This window comes from Paroedura picta, chromosome 11, assembly GCF_049243985.1.
Source record: "Paroedura picta isolate Pp20150507F chromosome 11, Ppicta_v3.0, whole genome shotgun sequence".
NCBI lineage: Eukaryota > Metazoa > Chordata > Lepidosauria > Squamata > Gekkonidae > Paroedura > Paroedura picta.
In genome coordinates this window covers 64,442,858-64,458,565 of record NC_135379.1, presented here as the reverse complement: position 1 = coordinate 64,458,565, position 15,708 = coordinate 64,442,858, and the positions used below count along the sequence as shown (strand labels likewise).

Below are 15,708 nucleotides of genomic sequence, written 5' to 3'. Positions count from 1 at the left end.
CAGGCATAGAGAATGTGGGAAACAAACTATTCTTCCTCCTGTTCTCAGTTTGGTGGCCAGGACTGCCACTTTTGTTCCCCACATTTATGCAGTCCCAGCACAAATTGTATTTTATTTCATGAGTCTTCAACATGAGTCTTCGCCGTGTGACTGAAGGTAAGCTGTGGCAGCCATTTTATGGATGGTTCTTCCCCCTGTGACAGCCATTTTATGGATGGTTCTTCCCCCTGTGACAGCCATTTTATGGCTGCGCCCGTCGCACTGTGTCGGGATACTGAACATGTTCGCAGGCTAAACATTTTTACCTCATTGCTGTTTTACTTCCTAGCTGTTGTGATTGATTGCCTTTCGCTTTTAACCTGAGAACCTCTTTTCTTCTTTGGCAGTTTTCCACCTCTCCCACAAAGTGACCAGTGTGGTTCCAGAGAGCGCCTTGCTCATCTTCCTCGGCATCTGCCTGGGTGGCATAGTGTACGCAGCTAACCACATTGCCTCCTTCACCATGACGCCCACTCTTTTCTTCTTCTACCTGCTGCCCCCCATTGTCTTGGATGCCGGATACTTCATGCCAAACCGGCTGTTCTTTGGCAACCTGGGCACGATTCTCCTGTACGCGGTTGTGGGGACCATCTGGAACGCAGCTACCACAGGCCTGTCCCTCTACGGGGTCTACCTCAGCGGAATAATGGGTAAGACTGTTCAGACAGATTGTTCTTGCATAATGACGTGTTTCCCCCTATAAATCCCACAAAACATCAAAGGAGGATCTTGAGCCTGTCCCCATACTCAAGATCCTCCTTTGATGTTTTGTTCCAATTGAGTTTCGCTTTGTAAAGGTTCTGCTTTTCCATGCAATTTTATTTATTTGGAATTTTATTTCCTGCCACTCCCAGAACCGGCTTGCGGTGGGTTAGAGACAGTCCAAAAATTTAAAAACCCAATAAAACCCCATTAAAATATCGGACAAGACATAAAAATTACAACATATAAAATAAAAAGACAAAATGGCGGTATAAGCAACTACCCATCTTCCCCATAACAGCATCGAACTAATAGGGGGAATGGGAAATTTTGTTCTTTGCTGTTTTTTTGCCTCATCAGAAGTTTTGTTTTCTTTCCAAAGCTAGTCAAACAAGGCACTCCTAAAACAGTTATTAAGCAGCATCTTAAATGCAAGTAAATGTTATTGGAACAATTGGAATTATTATTATCATATACTTTTTACTGTATAGAGTTTAGTTTTGTAATCTGTACTGGAAATCTAAAATAAAAATAAAGAGAATGGCTGCTGAGGGGGAGAATATAACCCTCCTGAGCAGGGGTAGTCAAACTGCGGCCCTCCAGATGTCCATGAACTACAGTTCCCAGAAGCCCCTGCCAGCATTCGCTGGCAGGGGCTTCTGGGAATTGTAGTCCATGGACATCTGGAGGGCCGCAGTTTGACTACCCCTGCTCCTGAGTATGCAAGGATCAAGGACTAACACCTGGGACTGAACAGGAAGTAGTTAATTAAGCTGGAAGGAGGCAGGAAAGAAGGGAAATTTAAAGGGAAAGTAGTTCTGGGAGTCTTCAAGTGTGTCAGCACGTGCATGGATGAATAACATAACTGCATCTTATGTTTTAAGATCACCGCAATTCATGCACGAAAAAAGGGTGGGGGAGCACCATGGAAAACACTGAAATGCAGTGATTTGCCAGTGATGTTCTCTGGAGTCATCGTTGAAATGGAATCAGTGAACCTTGGAAATTTTGAACAGCTAGCTTGGAAGCATGTGGTGCTCTCCCACCCTTTTCTCCCATGTGGTGGGGAGATTTGCCCCCTCTCCTGCAGAGTCCCCCAGTTACTGGAGGGGTGTGTGGTTGGGTTGTCAGATCTAGGTCAGGAAACTCCTGGAGATTTGGGGATGCAGCCTGGGGAGCTCAGGAGCCTCAGTGGGGTCCAGTGCCATAAAGACCACCCTCCAAAGCATCCGTTCTGTCCAGGGGAACTGATCTCTGTCATCTGGAGTAGAGGTGTAATTCCCGGGGATCCCAGAAAAGAAACCTCTCCAGATGTGCAATAGTGACACATCTGCCCAGCAAACTAGTGACTTCTGAGAAAACGACAATCTTTACATTTAAAAGAATGGAATTCTCAGGTTGCCCATCAAGATCTGGTTGCATAAATTCCAAAGCCAGCTTAGGTTCACCTTTTCTTCTGAAGTTACAGCAAAGCTCAGTGGCCACCTTGGTAGCATTTAGGATTTGTAAGCCCGGTGTTTGTATTCAGGTTTCGTTTACAAGAGGCATTGTTGTGAAATTAACTGTGAAAGATTGCTTTTGCTTTCCTTTGTGTACACTCAGGACTGTCTTTGCCAGGGAACTCTTTTAATTCTGAATTAGAAGGTTTTTTGAGCTTTTAAATCAATTGTTGGGGGTAAGTGAATGAGCACATGGAATTATTGTCTTGGGGAGCATTCCTTTCTAAAGAACAAGCTTGGCAGATTTGAAGCCAACCTCCAGTCACGCAGCCCTTTCTGATAGTTCAAGTGCGTTGGGGGGAAAGGGCAGAAAAGCTCCCTTCCGTGGTTTTTGTGGCTTTGTGTTCTTATTTGATTTGGAATGGCCTGGCTTTACTGGTTGAAAGATATTTTGTGCCTTCTTGTAAAGAATTTGCTATAGATGGCCTGTTTGGACCTGCTGCCCAATAAGGGGTAAGATGTTGGTCCCTATTCCTTACTTTGGACACTTGTACACTTCATGGTCTATGTAGTAACAGAGGTCTTTAATGTGGTGTCCATGGGTGTCAGGGTGCCTGCCAGCACCTACCTAGACTCCCCCCCCCCAAGTGTTTTTATAAAGTGGACAGGGCTTTTGTCCCTCAGGGATTTTCACTGGCTGCATGCACGGTTTTTAAAAATTGCTTCAGCAGCAGCTGCCCCCAAAGCAGAAAGGTCTTCCTTGCATGACTGAAGGCAAGCTGAGTGTAATCAGGAACACCCTTCTGAACACATTTGTTTAAAAAGGCATCCTGTTAAACAGAGCTTCTGCCTGAACAGCTGAAGCGTTACGGCTCAAGTGATGCGGAGGCTCATTCCCTAACATTCCGCAGCACTCTCTGCCTCCTGTGGCAGCCATTTTGCATTGGCACCCACCACCCTGTGCCCACATCCCTAAGGTGCCCGCAGGCTCAGAAAGCACGGGGACCCCTGAGACCAGGGGTAGTCAAACTGCGGCCCTCCAGATGTCCATGGACTACAATTCCCAGGAGCCCCTGCCAGCGAATGCTGGCAGGGGCTCCTGGGAATTGTAGTCCATGGACATCTGGAGGGCCGCAGTTTGACTACCCCTGCCTGAGACTGTCGATGGACTTCCCAGGTGTAGATCAGTGGGTTCTAACAGAACGTCTGCTGTGCAGATTGGCTGAGGATTGGGGACCAAGGAGAACCCTTCTGCTTCTGGGATCCCCGTTGGTGGAGGCTGGACCACTGAGGATCTGAATTGGATTTGGCTTCCACCACTGTGGTATCCCCAAGCACAGGGCTTTGTGTTGCCTGGGAGAGGGAATGGTAACCTGCACTGAGTAGCAGCGGGGACTCAATCTGTCCTTTGACCTGATTCTATTGCCTGTTTCTTAGGGGAACAGATTTTGCCTCTCTCCCACTAGGCCTGGTCCTTCCTGCCCTGTAGAAATGGCTCCATAAGAGTCACATCAGTACTTTAGATTAGGCTGTTCAGAAGGAAGGGGGGTCGCTAGCACCGAGTTGGGAAATACTTGGAGATTTTGGGGGTGGGGAGGGGGGAACCTGCACAGAACATAATGTCATAGAGTCTACCCCCCCAAAGCTTCCCTTTCCCCCGGGGAGATCAACTACAATAGCACCTGGAGGCTGGCAACCCTATCAGAAGGCCACGTCCCCTTTTATGTTGGCCGTTCCAAGGCTGCTATTTTTACTTTTCTCCATGAGTCAGTGTGCAACAGAGGAAGAAAATAGGTTGGCGACCCAGTTTAAATTCCCTGAACATAAACGCTGTGGAAATGTTATGATTGCTGCAGTGAGGAGAACCTGCTGGCTTGTTGGTTAAGTTATTGCGTGTCATTCGGAAGGGCAAATGAAACAAGGCAACAAAAATCAGGTCTAGGAAGACACCTGCCCTCGGCATTCTCCTCTGACAGGTGGCTGTAAATCTCTCTCTGTGGAACACTCAAACCACTGCATTCCCATAAATATTAGCTCACGCACTTCTTCAGCTCTCCAAGATTATCATGGGGAACATAATTGGTAACCTATAAAAAGATAAATGGTCCAATTCCAGCCGATTGCATCTCCAATGTGTTTTGCTACTGCCTTCTGTCTGTGGAAGATTTCTGCCTGTCCAGACCTGGCAACATGGGGAAGACTGGGGTTGTCATTTTAAAAATCTGAGCCCAGAGTCATGCTTTACACTTCTAGGTGTGTTTCGCAAGCCAAGGCTGGCAACCCACGCACGTCGCATCTTCACATGGCTTTGCATTCCAAGCAGAATTGGAAAATGGGACACTGTGCCCTGTAACTTGCTTATCTCCTAGGCCTGTCTAGGGTTATCCATTCAGACACACTGATGTCCGCAATATTTGTCTGAGCTCCTAACATACATTTTAGTGGTCCTTAAATGGATAGACCAGGGGTAGTCAAACTGCGGCCCTCCAGATGTCCATGGACTACAATTCCCAGGAGCCCCCTGCCAGCATTCGCTGGCAGGGGGCTCCTGGGAATCGTAGTCCATGGACATCTGGAGGGCCGCAGTTTGACTACCCCTGGGATAGACTAACACAGATAGGGTTTTCAAGACAAGAGATGGACAGCGCTGGTTTGCCCCTGCCTGCCTATGCATAGGAACTGTAGTGTTCCTTGGTGGCCTCCCACTGAAAACTAGCCAGAGCTGATTAGATTTGACAAGATCTGGCTAGGCTGGGCCATCCAGGGGAAGGCTAATAACTATGTGCTGTCAAGTCACAACCGACTCATGGCAGCCCCTCACAGGGTTTGCCTCCCTGGGCATATCAGTTCTGGAGTTCCCTGGGGGGTCTCTCATCCAAGTACTAACTAGAGCCAATCTTGCTTAGATTGGGCCAGCCTGGGACCACCAATAACACAGCTAGACCGTTTATGCACTGGGAACTTCACTGCCTCAGCTTCCATGCAAGAACAAAAATCAGGGGCGGATGAGGTGCACCTGGCCAAATGCTCCCCCATGTGGGTGCAGGAAGAGGTGGGGCAATCTGCCACGACTAAAACTCCAGCCTGCAGCCCGGCATGAGACCTCCAGTCCTACAATTTTTTAAATAATGTTTTCCAGTGAAGCGTTTGCAGTATAAATGAGGACCAGCTCTACAGATCTAATTTCAACATCCTTCTGAGGATTGGCCTCAAGCATCCAGGAGAAGGATCTGTCCAGCCGCTGCTTGAAGACCGCCAGTGAGGGGGAGCTCCCCACCTCCTTAGGCAGCCCCTTCCACTGCTGAACTAGATTCCTAGAAACCTAGAGTGGGAAGGGGCCACACAGGCCATCTAGTCCCACCCCCTGCTCAGTGCAGGGTCAGCCTCAAGCATCCAGGAAAAGGATATGTCCAGCCGCTGCTTGAAGCCCACCAGCGAGGGGCAGCTCCCCACCTCCCTAGGTGCCGATTCCACTGCTGAACTACTCCGACTTCATTAGTTGCCTTCCTAAACAAAACAGTATAGGGTTGCTTTCAACAGCCTGTTCTCCAAATCTCAGTGACTTAATTTGCCTTCTGTACCAATAAATAGATCCAATAATTTCAATCATTTTGCTTAATGGGACTTTTTAACACTGGGTGTGGCAACCTTTCATTGTCTCTGATTGATTCCCTGCCCTATTGTCATTCGGCTGCTTGAAAAATCATTGGGGTCGAGCCTAAAGAGAAACTGTGATTATAGCAGGGCCACAAAATTTAGTCAAAAGTAGTATTCATTCAAAAACTCTTTTAATAAGGCTGAGACTAGGTCTTTCCCTCAATCCTTGTTGGTTTCCATTTTCTGGGAACTTAATGTTGGTCTTGCACTCCTGAGTACTTGTTGCATTTGTTCCCTTTGTTCCTCTCCCATTTTTTGTTCTGCTTGACCCTGATTCCCTCAGTCTGTTGCTTTCAACCACATGGGGTTCTGAGCCATTTGTGGTTGCCAATCCAACAGCATTTCCTATTAACCCTTTCTAGGCCTCCACCACATCACTATGAATGTTTTCATTGTTTCTCAGAGTCTAACAGTGCTCACTGACTTGGGCTATCAACCCAGATATTAAGATCCTGGCCAAGAAATGGATGCTGAAGAGTTTTGACTCTTCCAAACGCTGTCCGTTATTCTGTCTCTCTCTCTATGTTATTGTTAAGGGAGAATGGAGCATGCAATGCTGGTCCATTAAAAATGAGTCCCATCCCTCAGGAGAACATGAGGTTTTACAAGAGGCTTGCTTTGTGCTCGCAGGGCCCCTTGAGAGCGGACTGCTGGACTTCCTCTTGTTTGGCAGCCTGATTGCTGCGGTGGATCCTGTCGCCGTGCTGGCAGTGTTTGAGGAGGTCCATGTCAACGAAGTCCTCTTCATCATTGTTTTTGGAGAATCGCTGCTCAATGATGCTGTGACTGTGGTAAGGTCCTGCCTTGATGTCCCAAGGAAACTTACTTCCTGGGAATCTGATAGCAGGTTAGTGGGAATCCTGGTAAATCATTAAAACATGGGATAATCCAGCATTTGGTCCTAAAGTTTCTAATGCTGGAGAGTTTACCAATAAGTGCTAAGCAGCTATTTGGCAGCAAAAATCCCTTTAAATAGTACACCATCCACATTTACTCTTGAAGTCCCATTGAGTTCAAGTAAATAGGATTGCATTCCATTCCATTGGTTCTATGCCTGCAGTAAGGTAGCCATGCCCCACGCCCAGCCACTTGGAGGGCATGGGGGACGGTGAGTTGTCAGCTCCAGGTTGGGAATTTCCTAGATATTTGGGGGTGGAGCCTGGAGGTGGCAGGGATCTCAGTGGGGACAATACTATAGAATTTTTAGAGGTGAAGCTGCATTTAAACTGTTTATATTTATTTATTATATTTCTATACCGCCCTCCCCGGGGGCTCTGTTGACAGCAAGATTGTGGGCTAAAGATGGGTTTCCAACCTGTTTTTCATGCAAAGAACAAACACAATGGTTTTTCAAAGGGCATCTGACAAATTATTCTGGCTTAAATTCTTTCAGCATACAGAAGAGAGAATTGCTCATTCAGTATGCAAAGGGCCTTCATGTGGGAAGGGGATTGGCTCACCAGATGCCTATGGACTACATTTCCCATGAGCCTCACTTTGGCTACCCCTGAACACCTGCGGCCCTGATACATTTAAGCAAACAGTATCAAATTCTGGTCTTTCTTTAGTTAGGGGAATATTCAGGAATACCAAATATCAGAAAGCCGATCACTTGAAGCACGACTCAGCTTGGGGCCTTAGTATCCGAAGGACTGTTTGCTCCCATATATTCCTGCCTTGAAATTAAGATCGAAGTGAGAGGCCCCCCAACAGTCCCGCCATCAAAGAAAGCCGTCCAGGGGCCACGTGACAGAGGGCCTTTTCAGTGACCGCCTCACGATTTAGGAACAACCCCCCCCCCCCGGGGAGGTGTGCCAGGCCCCTTACTTTCGATCTTCAGGAGGAAGTGGGAGATGGTTTTATTTAGGACTGCATTTGATAACAGTTGACCAGCAGGCCTGAGGTGCAATTCTTAAGTTTGTTTTTTTTTATTTTCAAACACATTTTATTTTGTGTTCTACCTATGCAGCCTTGAACACTGTAGACCAGGGGTAGTCAAACTGCGGCCCTCCAGATGTCCATGGACTACAATTCCCAGGAGCCCCCTGCCAGCGAATGCTGGCAGGGGCTCCTGGGAATTGTAGTCCATGGATATCTGGAGGGCTGCAGTTTGACTACCCCTGCTGTAGACAAAAGGCAGCCAATACGTATCTTAAATAAATGAATGAATTACTAGATAAGTAAGGTGGGTAGGTTCAGTTTGCAGTAACGTATTGGGGTGCTGTGTGGTTCCGCAGAGGGCTCCCACCCCATCCTTCGCTGAGCCAGCTTCTCTCACTGTGCCAGGTGCTGTACAACGTCTTTGATTCCTTTGTCGCCATGGGACCCGAGAATGTGACCGGCGTGGACTGTATCAAAGGCATAGGTGAGCAGCCTCTTAATTCCCTCCAGGACAATTATATGCGGGCTTTGAACAATGGGGGGGGGGGGGATGATATCCCGTCACTGCAAACTGCCTTGCCCTTCCTCTGCCCATCCTTGCTTCTTCTCGTACCTCTGAGGCATCTCCGGGAGCAAACCTCCCAGTGTAGCTGGATGCAGTTTAGGAAACGAAACAGGAGGGCAGATAGGTGCTTAACCTTCTCGCCTTTCCCAGACGCCCACTTTAACCCATCTGGGGTTGCAAAGGAGAGTCTAGAACCTGGGATGGGGAGCAGGAGCTGGGGGGAGCCACAATGACTCTGGCCACCTGCCCGTTCCTCCCTGCAAGTTGCCTTCTCCTGGTGCCCTGTGCCTCTGAGATTTTAATCATGACAACAGGCAACTTGCCTTGCAGCATGGGACCAGGCAGCCTTGACACACAGACACACGGCACGTCTGTCCATGAAATCCCGGCAGCTGAAATGACCCTATTCCCTCCGGGGTGGATAGTGAAAGAGAAAGGCTGAGAGACCTTTAAAGCACAGGCACTGGGTCTGGTTGCTGGCTGACGCGGAGAGAAAGATCTTATGTTTTTAAACGTAAACCCTTTTATTTTATTTATATATATTTATTCTTGGACCGCTCCCAGAACGGTCGACCCATGGCGGCTTACAGCCTGCTTCAAATAGACTGAACTCGTTAGTTTATGAAATGCAGTCGCTAACCTCTTTTTCTCAGGACTTCTCTCTCTCTCTGGAAAAGATTTAGCTGCAATGACTTAAAGTTGAGATGCAGAAACCGCCTCATTCACACATGCTCACTCTTAAAAGAAAATCCTTCACCCTTCCTGTTCCTCTTGTGCACGGGCATCGTTGTGCAGCCAAAAAATCCCCTTCCCCCCACAAGGTGACATGAGGCAGGCTGGGGGGATACCCCACCTCCTTCCTTTCTCTCCAGCAACGAGAGCCAGAGCTTTAAAAGATGTTAGCACTCAAACTGAATCTAAGCTCCCCTCTCTCCAAGGCCTGGTCATGGTGGATCGTGGGTTCAGGTTGCAGCTGATTAGGGCAACCCCCCACAGGGTTTTCAAGGCCAGAGATGTTCAGAGGTGGACTCCCATCCAAGTACTGACCAGGTCTGACTCTCCTACGATCTGACAAAATCAGGCTAGCCTGGGTTAATGGGATGTTATTTGCTGCCATGCCACTGAAAACCTCCCACAGCCCACTTTCTCCAGGCCTGCTGGCCACCTTAGTGCAGCCTCCTGTCCTGTTCCTGCAGTGGTTCTCCCCCCTCCTGTCGAGAGACACACCTGGAATCCAGCTTGCTTCAGCAGGTGAGGAGAGAGGTGATGGCTGGGGGAGGGGGGTGAGTGAGATAAGGAGCAGGAGGCACCCCAGGGATGTCCTATCTCTGAGCACCTTTGCTGGGAGAGGATTCGGCCAGAGAAGTTTCACACAGCTCAGTGTTAGCACTGATTCCCGCACAGTACATTTTGTGCAGTTTATTGGAATTTTAACAGGCTTATTATGTTTTTTTATGTACTTTAAGGGCCATCGTAAAAAAAGATAAGGGAAAATGTTTGCTCTCTATTGCCAGTGGGCAAAAGGCAGTGATGCTGAATTGCAGAAGGGCTGATTCATGCTCAGGCCAGCCCTGCAAGTGACCCTTTGAGGGGCTTGTTTACTTTCTGGGACCTGCCGTGCCCCAAGCTACTCAGAGAGGTCTCTTGCTCTTTCCTTTGCGTTTGCTTCCGCTACTCTTTCAAAGACCCATCTCCGTTTTCTCAGGCTTTTCATTTCTTTGCCAGGAAGGACCCATCTTGTTCATGGATATTTACTTTCCATTTAGATGGCTAATTTATTGCAAATATCCTGCTGAACTTCTGGGAAGCTCAAGGGCCCGTCCATCTGGTTCCAGGCCGGGCTTCTAGCAAGCACGTTAAACTTCCTTGGATGAGACATTCTTGAATTCTGTAGCACAATTGCCTCAAGTGTTGGCAAACCATTCTTTCCGGTAACTTGCCTTAAGCACCCCTGTGGGCTAGCATTTGAAATAAGCAAGCGTGTGTTCACACACTTTTATATTCCAGTACCGCAAATTGCTTTCCTCGTAGAATGTCAGGCAGGAGCTAGGAATTACCCTACTTAAATTTGTCAGATCGTAAACGTAAATTAGGAATGGAGTCTTCCTACATGTGGCCATGCCATAAAGGAGTAAATCTTGGTGGGGGGGGGGTGTCTCAGTCTGGAGATTTCTCTCGTCGTGGAGAACCTCCATACCACCTCTGGATCTTGGAAGTCTCATCTATTTTGGTTACTTTTCTGAAAGTTTGGGTTTGACCCAGTTTCTCAATAGCTGACCTATTCCAGTTTTAAATCCTCTGACGAGGTCTCCATGACTTTTGGTGCATTTTCCTGCTCCTGGGGTATTCCTGACACCCCATATAAGCTTTTGATAATTTCCTGGATGCCCTAAATGTATCCCACCAGCAAGACAGTATTTGGGGGCTTCAAAAAACAAATAAACCGAGTAATAACATCACCTATATATCTAATAGCAACGTGTAGCCTCTATCTGTGGGTATTTAAATCTGCAGATGAGGGGCACTGCTGCTAAACAAATTTCCATGCAAACTTGGGTGATGTTTCAGGCTTGCAAAAAACCCTGAAATCACAAACAAAATGCATGGGAGGGGGGCTGTTAAATTCCACCCCAAATAAATCCGCATTGTCTAAATGTGGGCAGACAGCACAGGGACCTGTGGGACGGGCCCTGCTGCTGAGATGGTGAGGCTGTAGGCCTGGAAGGATTGTTTATGCATGGTTCAGTAAATCTTCTAATGTGTTAAATTTCCTGTAAAAAACCTTAGTTGTCGTAGTGCAGGCATACCTAGCTGCCTACATACCTTGACAGAAAAGGAATTTCAGGTGCCAGGCATCCCCCTAAAAGAATCCTGTGGCTGAGCTGTGTGACCAGCAGACCGACAGGTGGGTGCTAGCCAGCCAGGGGAGCTGCTGCAGTAGCTGAGCAAGAGAAGGGTGGGGCACAATAGTCAGGCAGGGCAGGTAGAGTGCGCAGGATGGGGAGGGTGGTGGACATAGTACCAAGGTGGCAGCGAAAGGGAAAGGCAGAGAAAGGTGGCTGGGGGTGGGGTGGCAGAAGGCAGAGAGCTAAGCAGGGATCAGGGAGGGAATTTTCCTGTGAGTTTCTCACAGGTTCCCACCTGTTAGGACTGATCCAAATAAACAGCGGTGAGGAACTTAAAAGCTCGCTGTTTCTGTGGTGTTTTGGGTGGCCCTGCCAAAAAGATACTACTACGCAACTGTTGTTTCAAATAATTGAATGACCCCTTGGCCTTGGACCTTCTGCAGGATTCCATGAACGAACATGGCTATCAAAACCTTTGCCTGTTTTCCTTCCCACAGAGGAATTTTCTTTGGGTAGCAGTGAGGCTGAACATCTCCCCACCATTCCCTGTTGCACAAACTCCCAACGCCCTCTCTGTTTTCTCTTTTCCCCGTAGTGTCTTTCTTGGTGGTGAGCGTGGGAGGAACCTTGATAGGCGTGGTCTTTGCATTCCTGCTCTCACTGATCACTCGTTTCACGAAGCACGTCCAAATCATCGAGCCGGGTTTTGTGTTTGTCGTCTCCTACCTCTCTTACCTCACAGCCGAGATGCTTTCTCTTTCGGCCATCCTTGCGTAAGTCTGACCTCATTAACTGGCTTTTCTTTTTCCTTCCTTCCCTTGCAGCAGAAATCGACAAGTGTCTTCGCATGCCTTAAAGAATAGGAAGATTTAATTGATCCTTACATAGAACCATAGAGTTGGAGGGGGGCATAACCCCCCTGCTCAGTGCAGGATCAGCCTCCAGCATCCAGGAGAAGGGTCTGTCCAGCCTCTGCTTGAAGGCGGCCAGTGAGGGGAGCTCCCCACCTCCTCATGCAGCCCATCCCACTGCTGAACTAGACTCCTAGAATCCTAGAGTGGGAAGGGGCCATGCAGGCCATCTAGTCCCACCCCCTGCTCAATGCAGGATCAGCCTCAAGCATCCAGGAGAAGGATCTGTCCAGCCGCTGCTTGAAGACGGCCAGTGAGGGGGAGCTCCCCACCTCCTTAGGCAGCCCCTTCCACTGCTGAACTAGACTCAGAGAATCCTAGAGTGGGTAGGGGCCATGCAGGCCATCCAGTCCCACCCCCTGCTCCGTGCAGGATCAGCCCCAAGCACCCAGGATACGGATCTGTCCAGCCGCTGCTTGAAAACGGCCAGTGAGGGGAGCTCCCCACCTCCTCATGCAGCCCATTCCACTGCTGAACTAGACCCATAGAATCCTAGAGTGGGAAGGGGCCACACAGGCCATCCAGTCCCACCCCCTGCTCAGTGCAGGATCGGCCTCAAGCATCCAGGAGAAGGATCTGTCCAGCTGCTACTTGAAGACGGCCAGTGAGGGGAGGCTCCCCACCTCCTTAGGCAGCCCATTCCACTGCTAAACTACCCTGACTGTGAACATTTTTTCCTGATATCTGACCAGTATTGTTTAAAGCCATTACTGTGGGTCCTATCCTCTGATGGCAACAAGCACTTTTCCCTGCCCTCCTCCAACTGACAACCTTTCAGATACTTAAAGACAACAATCCTGTCCCCTCTCAGGCTGAACATTCCCACGTCCCTCAGCCATTCCTCATAGGGCTTGGTCCCCAGGCCCCAAATCATCCTGGTCACTCTCTTCTACACCATCTCAGTTTTGTCCACATCCCTTTTGAAGAGAGGCCTCCAAGAACTGCACACAGTATTCCAGTTGTGGACTGACCAATGCAGTGGACAGTGGGACTATGACGTCTTGCAGTTTTGTGTATCAGCTCCTCGCGTCTTCTGTTTCTACGATGGGAGCCTGCCAAACACTTTAATTTATGTAGGACACTTAAGAAAACAAACAAACAGCGGGGGTCACAGTATTTGAAAGGTTGTCATTTGGAGGAGGGCAGGAAAAGTTTCCTGTTGGGAGCAGAGGAGAGGACCCACAGTCATGGGTTTAAACTATGCGTAGAATGATATAGGCTAGATATCAGGAAAAAAATCAGTCAGAGTAGTTCAGCAGCTGCCTAAGGAGGTGGGGAGCTCCCCCTCACTGGTGGTCTTCAAGCAGTGGCTGGACAGATCCTTCTTCTGGATGCTGGAGGCTGATCCTGCATTGAACAGGGGGTGGGACTAGATGGCCCCTTACAGCTCTATGGTTCTGTGATTCTCTGCATCACAGCTATGATTCTGCAACTAAAACACTTTGACCTCCTTGGCTGCTTTCATATGTAAAGAAATTTGCACAAACCTTATATTTCAAGAAAGAACTGAATAGGTACATCGATAGAGAGAAAGTAACTGAATGGACTAGGCTCGAGAAGTGGGCTAAACTGAATAAAATGAAGTTCAATAGGGACAAGTATAAAGTTCTGCATTTAGGTAGGAAAAAACAAATGCACCAATAAAGGATGGGGGAGACTTCTCTTGGCAGTAGCATGTGCTAAAAGGATCTAGGAGTCTTAGTAGACCAGACGTTGAACATGAGTCAGCAGTGTGACTCAGTGGCTAAAAAGGCAAATGGGATTTGGGGCTGTATCAAACGGAGTATCATGTCCAGATCACAGGAGGTGATGGTACCGTTGTACTCTGCTCTGGTTCGGCCTCTCTTGGAGTCCTGTGTTCAGTTTGGGGCACCCAAGTTGAAGAGGGATGTAGACAAACTGGAACATGTCCAGAGGAGGGCAACAAAGATGGTGAGGGGTTTGGAGACCAAGACTTATGAAGAAGGGTTGGGGGAGCTTGGTCTGTTTAGCCTGGAGACGAGACAACTGAGAGGGGATTTGATAACCATCTTCAAATATTTAAAAGGCATAGAAGATGGAGCAGAGTTGGGACAGAAATGGGACAGAAGGGACAGAAATGGGATACTATTAATTCCAAAGAAATTCCATCTAAACATCTGGAAGAAGTTCCTGACAGAGCGATTTCTCAGTGGAACAGGCTTCCTCGGGAGGTGGTGGGTTCTCCATCTTTGGAGATTTTTAAGCAGAGGCTGGAGAGCCATCTGACAGAGAGGCTGATTCTTTGAAGGTTCAAGGGGGTGGCAGGTGACAGTGGGTGAGCGATTGGGATTTGAGTGTCCAGCATAGTGCAGGGGGTTGGACTAGATGACCCATGAGGTCCCTTCGAACTCTATGATTCTATGACTATTAAAATAATTCCCTGCATTTTCTCTCCAGTATAACTTTCTGTGGCATCTGCTGTCAGAAATATGTCAAGGCGAATATTTCCGAGCAATCTGCGACTACAGTGAGATACACCATGAAGATGCTGGCGAGCGGCACAGAAACCATTATTTTCATGTTCTTGGGAATTTCAGCAGTGGATCCGGATATCTGGACTTGGAACACGGCTTTCATACTCTTGACACTGGTTTTCATCTCCGTCTACAGGGCCATTGGTAAGAATGTGGCTTCTCTTGATGAGATTTCCAATCAAGAGAGCCATTCCCACTTTATTTACTTACTTCATGTGTGCCCTACCGTTCTCTGCAGTGGAGACCCAAAATGGCTTCCATAATTCTCCCCTTCTCCATTTTATTCTCACAACAATCCTGTGAGGAAGGTTTAGCTGAGTATGTGAGATCGGCCCAAGGTTGCCAAGCCAGCTTCGATGGTGGAGCAGGGATTTGAACCTGACTCTTCCACATTCTGGTCTGACACTCTAGCCCAGGGGTAGTCAACCGGTGGTCCTCCAGATGTCCATGGACTACAATTCCCATTTGCTGGCAGGGGCTCACGGGAATTGTAGTCCATGAACATCTGGAGGACCACAGGTTGACTACCCCTGCTCTAGCCCACTACACCACACTTGCTCTCAAGCTTTGAGGGCAAGATTACTGTAGTAGCTTGATTAGAGCCACACGTGATGTGATATCGCTTCCTGCTAGCTTCTTCCTGGTCCTTGTGAGGAGACCCAATTAAGTCTTCTTAAGGCAGGAGTAGCCAAACTGTGGCTCTCCAATTGTCCATGGACAACAATTCCCATGAGCCCTTGCCAGCAGACAACTGGGCAGCCATCGTTTGGCCACCCCTGCCTTAATGCACGGCAGGCATAGATCTTAACAAGACTGCAGGCTTCCTTGGAGTTGCTTTGCAGAAAGGGAGATGAGAGACGTGGACAGCTGGCAGTAGTCCATTGGCCAGCCAGTCCTGCAGGTGCCCCTGTGTGTCATACAGAATCCAGCCTCTGCCTCTTCCTGATAAGGGACTTGCAATGGCCAGTGTCTGGGCTGCAAAAACTAGCAGTCAGTAACGTTAACTTGTGTAGTTTTGTGATATGCAAATGGACTTCTTTAACCTGCCTCTTCGTAGGTCTCTTGTTTTAAATGTAGATGGCATTTGCCTCTTTGGTTCTAAAAGATTGCTGGTGCCGTGTGATGGTTTACTACACTTGGTACATGGATGGTTTATCCCACACTGAAGAAGTG

At 48.3% G+C, this 15,708-nt stretch overlaps 1 protein-coding gene across 3 annotated transcripts in view; it reads left to right on the top strand.

Annotated features, from left to right (window-relative positions):
* The window catches only part of SLC9A3 (solute carrier family 9 member A3), a 133,917-nt gene that overhangs the window by 91,493 nt on the left and 26,716 nt on the right, over positions 1-15,708 (top strand). For all 3 annotated transcript variants that reach the window (XM_077302709.1, XM_077302710.1, XM_077302711.1), the window contains exons 2-6: positions 387-689; positions 6,468-6,628; positions 8,124-8,202; positions 11,725-11,902; positions 14,459-14,679. In XM_077302709.1, the coding sequence (XP_077158824.1) occupies positions 387-689; positions 6,468-6,628; positions 8,124-8,202; positions 11,725-11,902; positions 14,459-14,679 (942 nt within the window). The remainder of the gene's footprint in view (positions 1-386; positions 690-6,467; positions 6,629-8,123; positions 8,203-11,724; positions 11,903-14,458; positions 14,680-15,708) is intronic.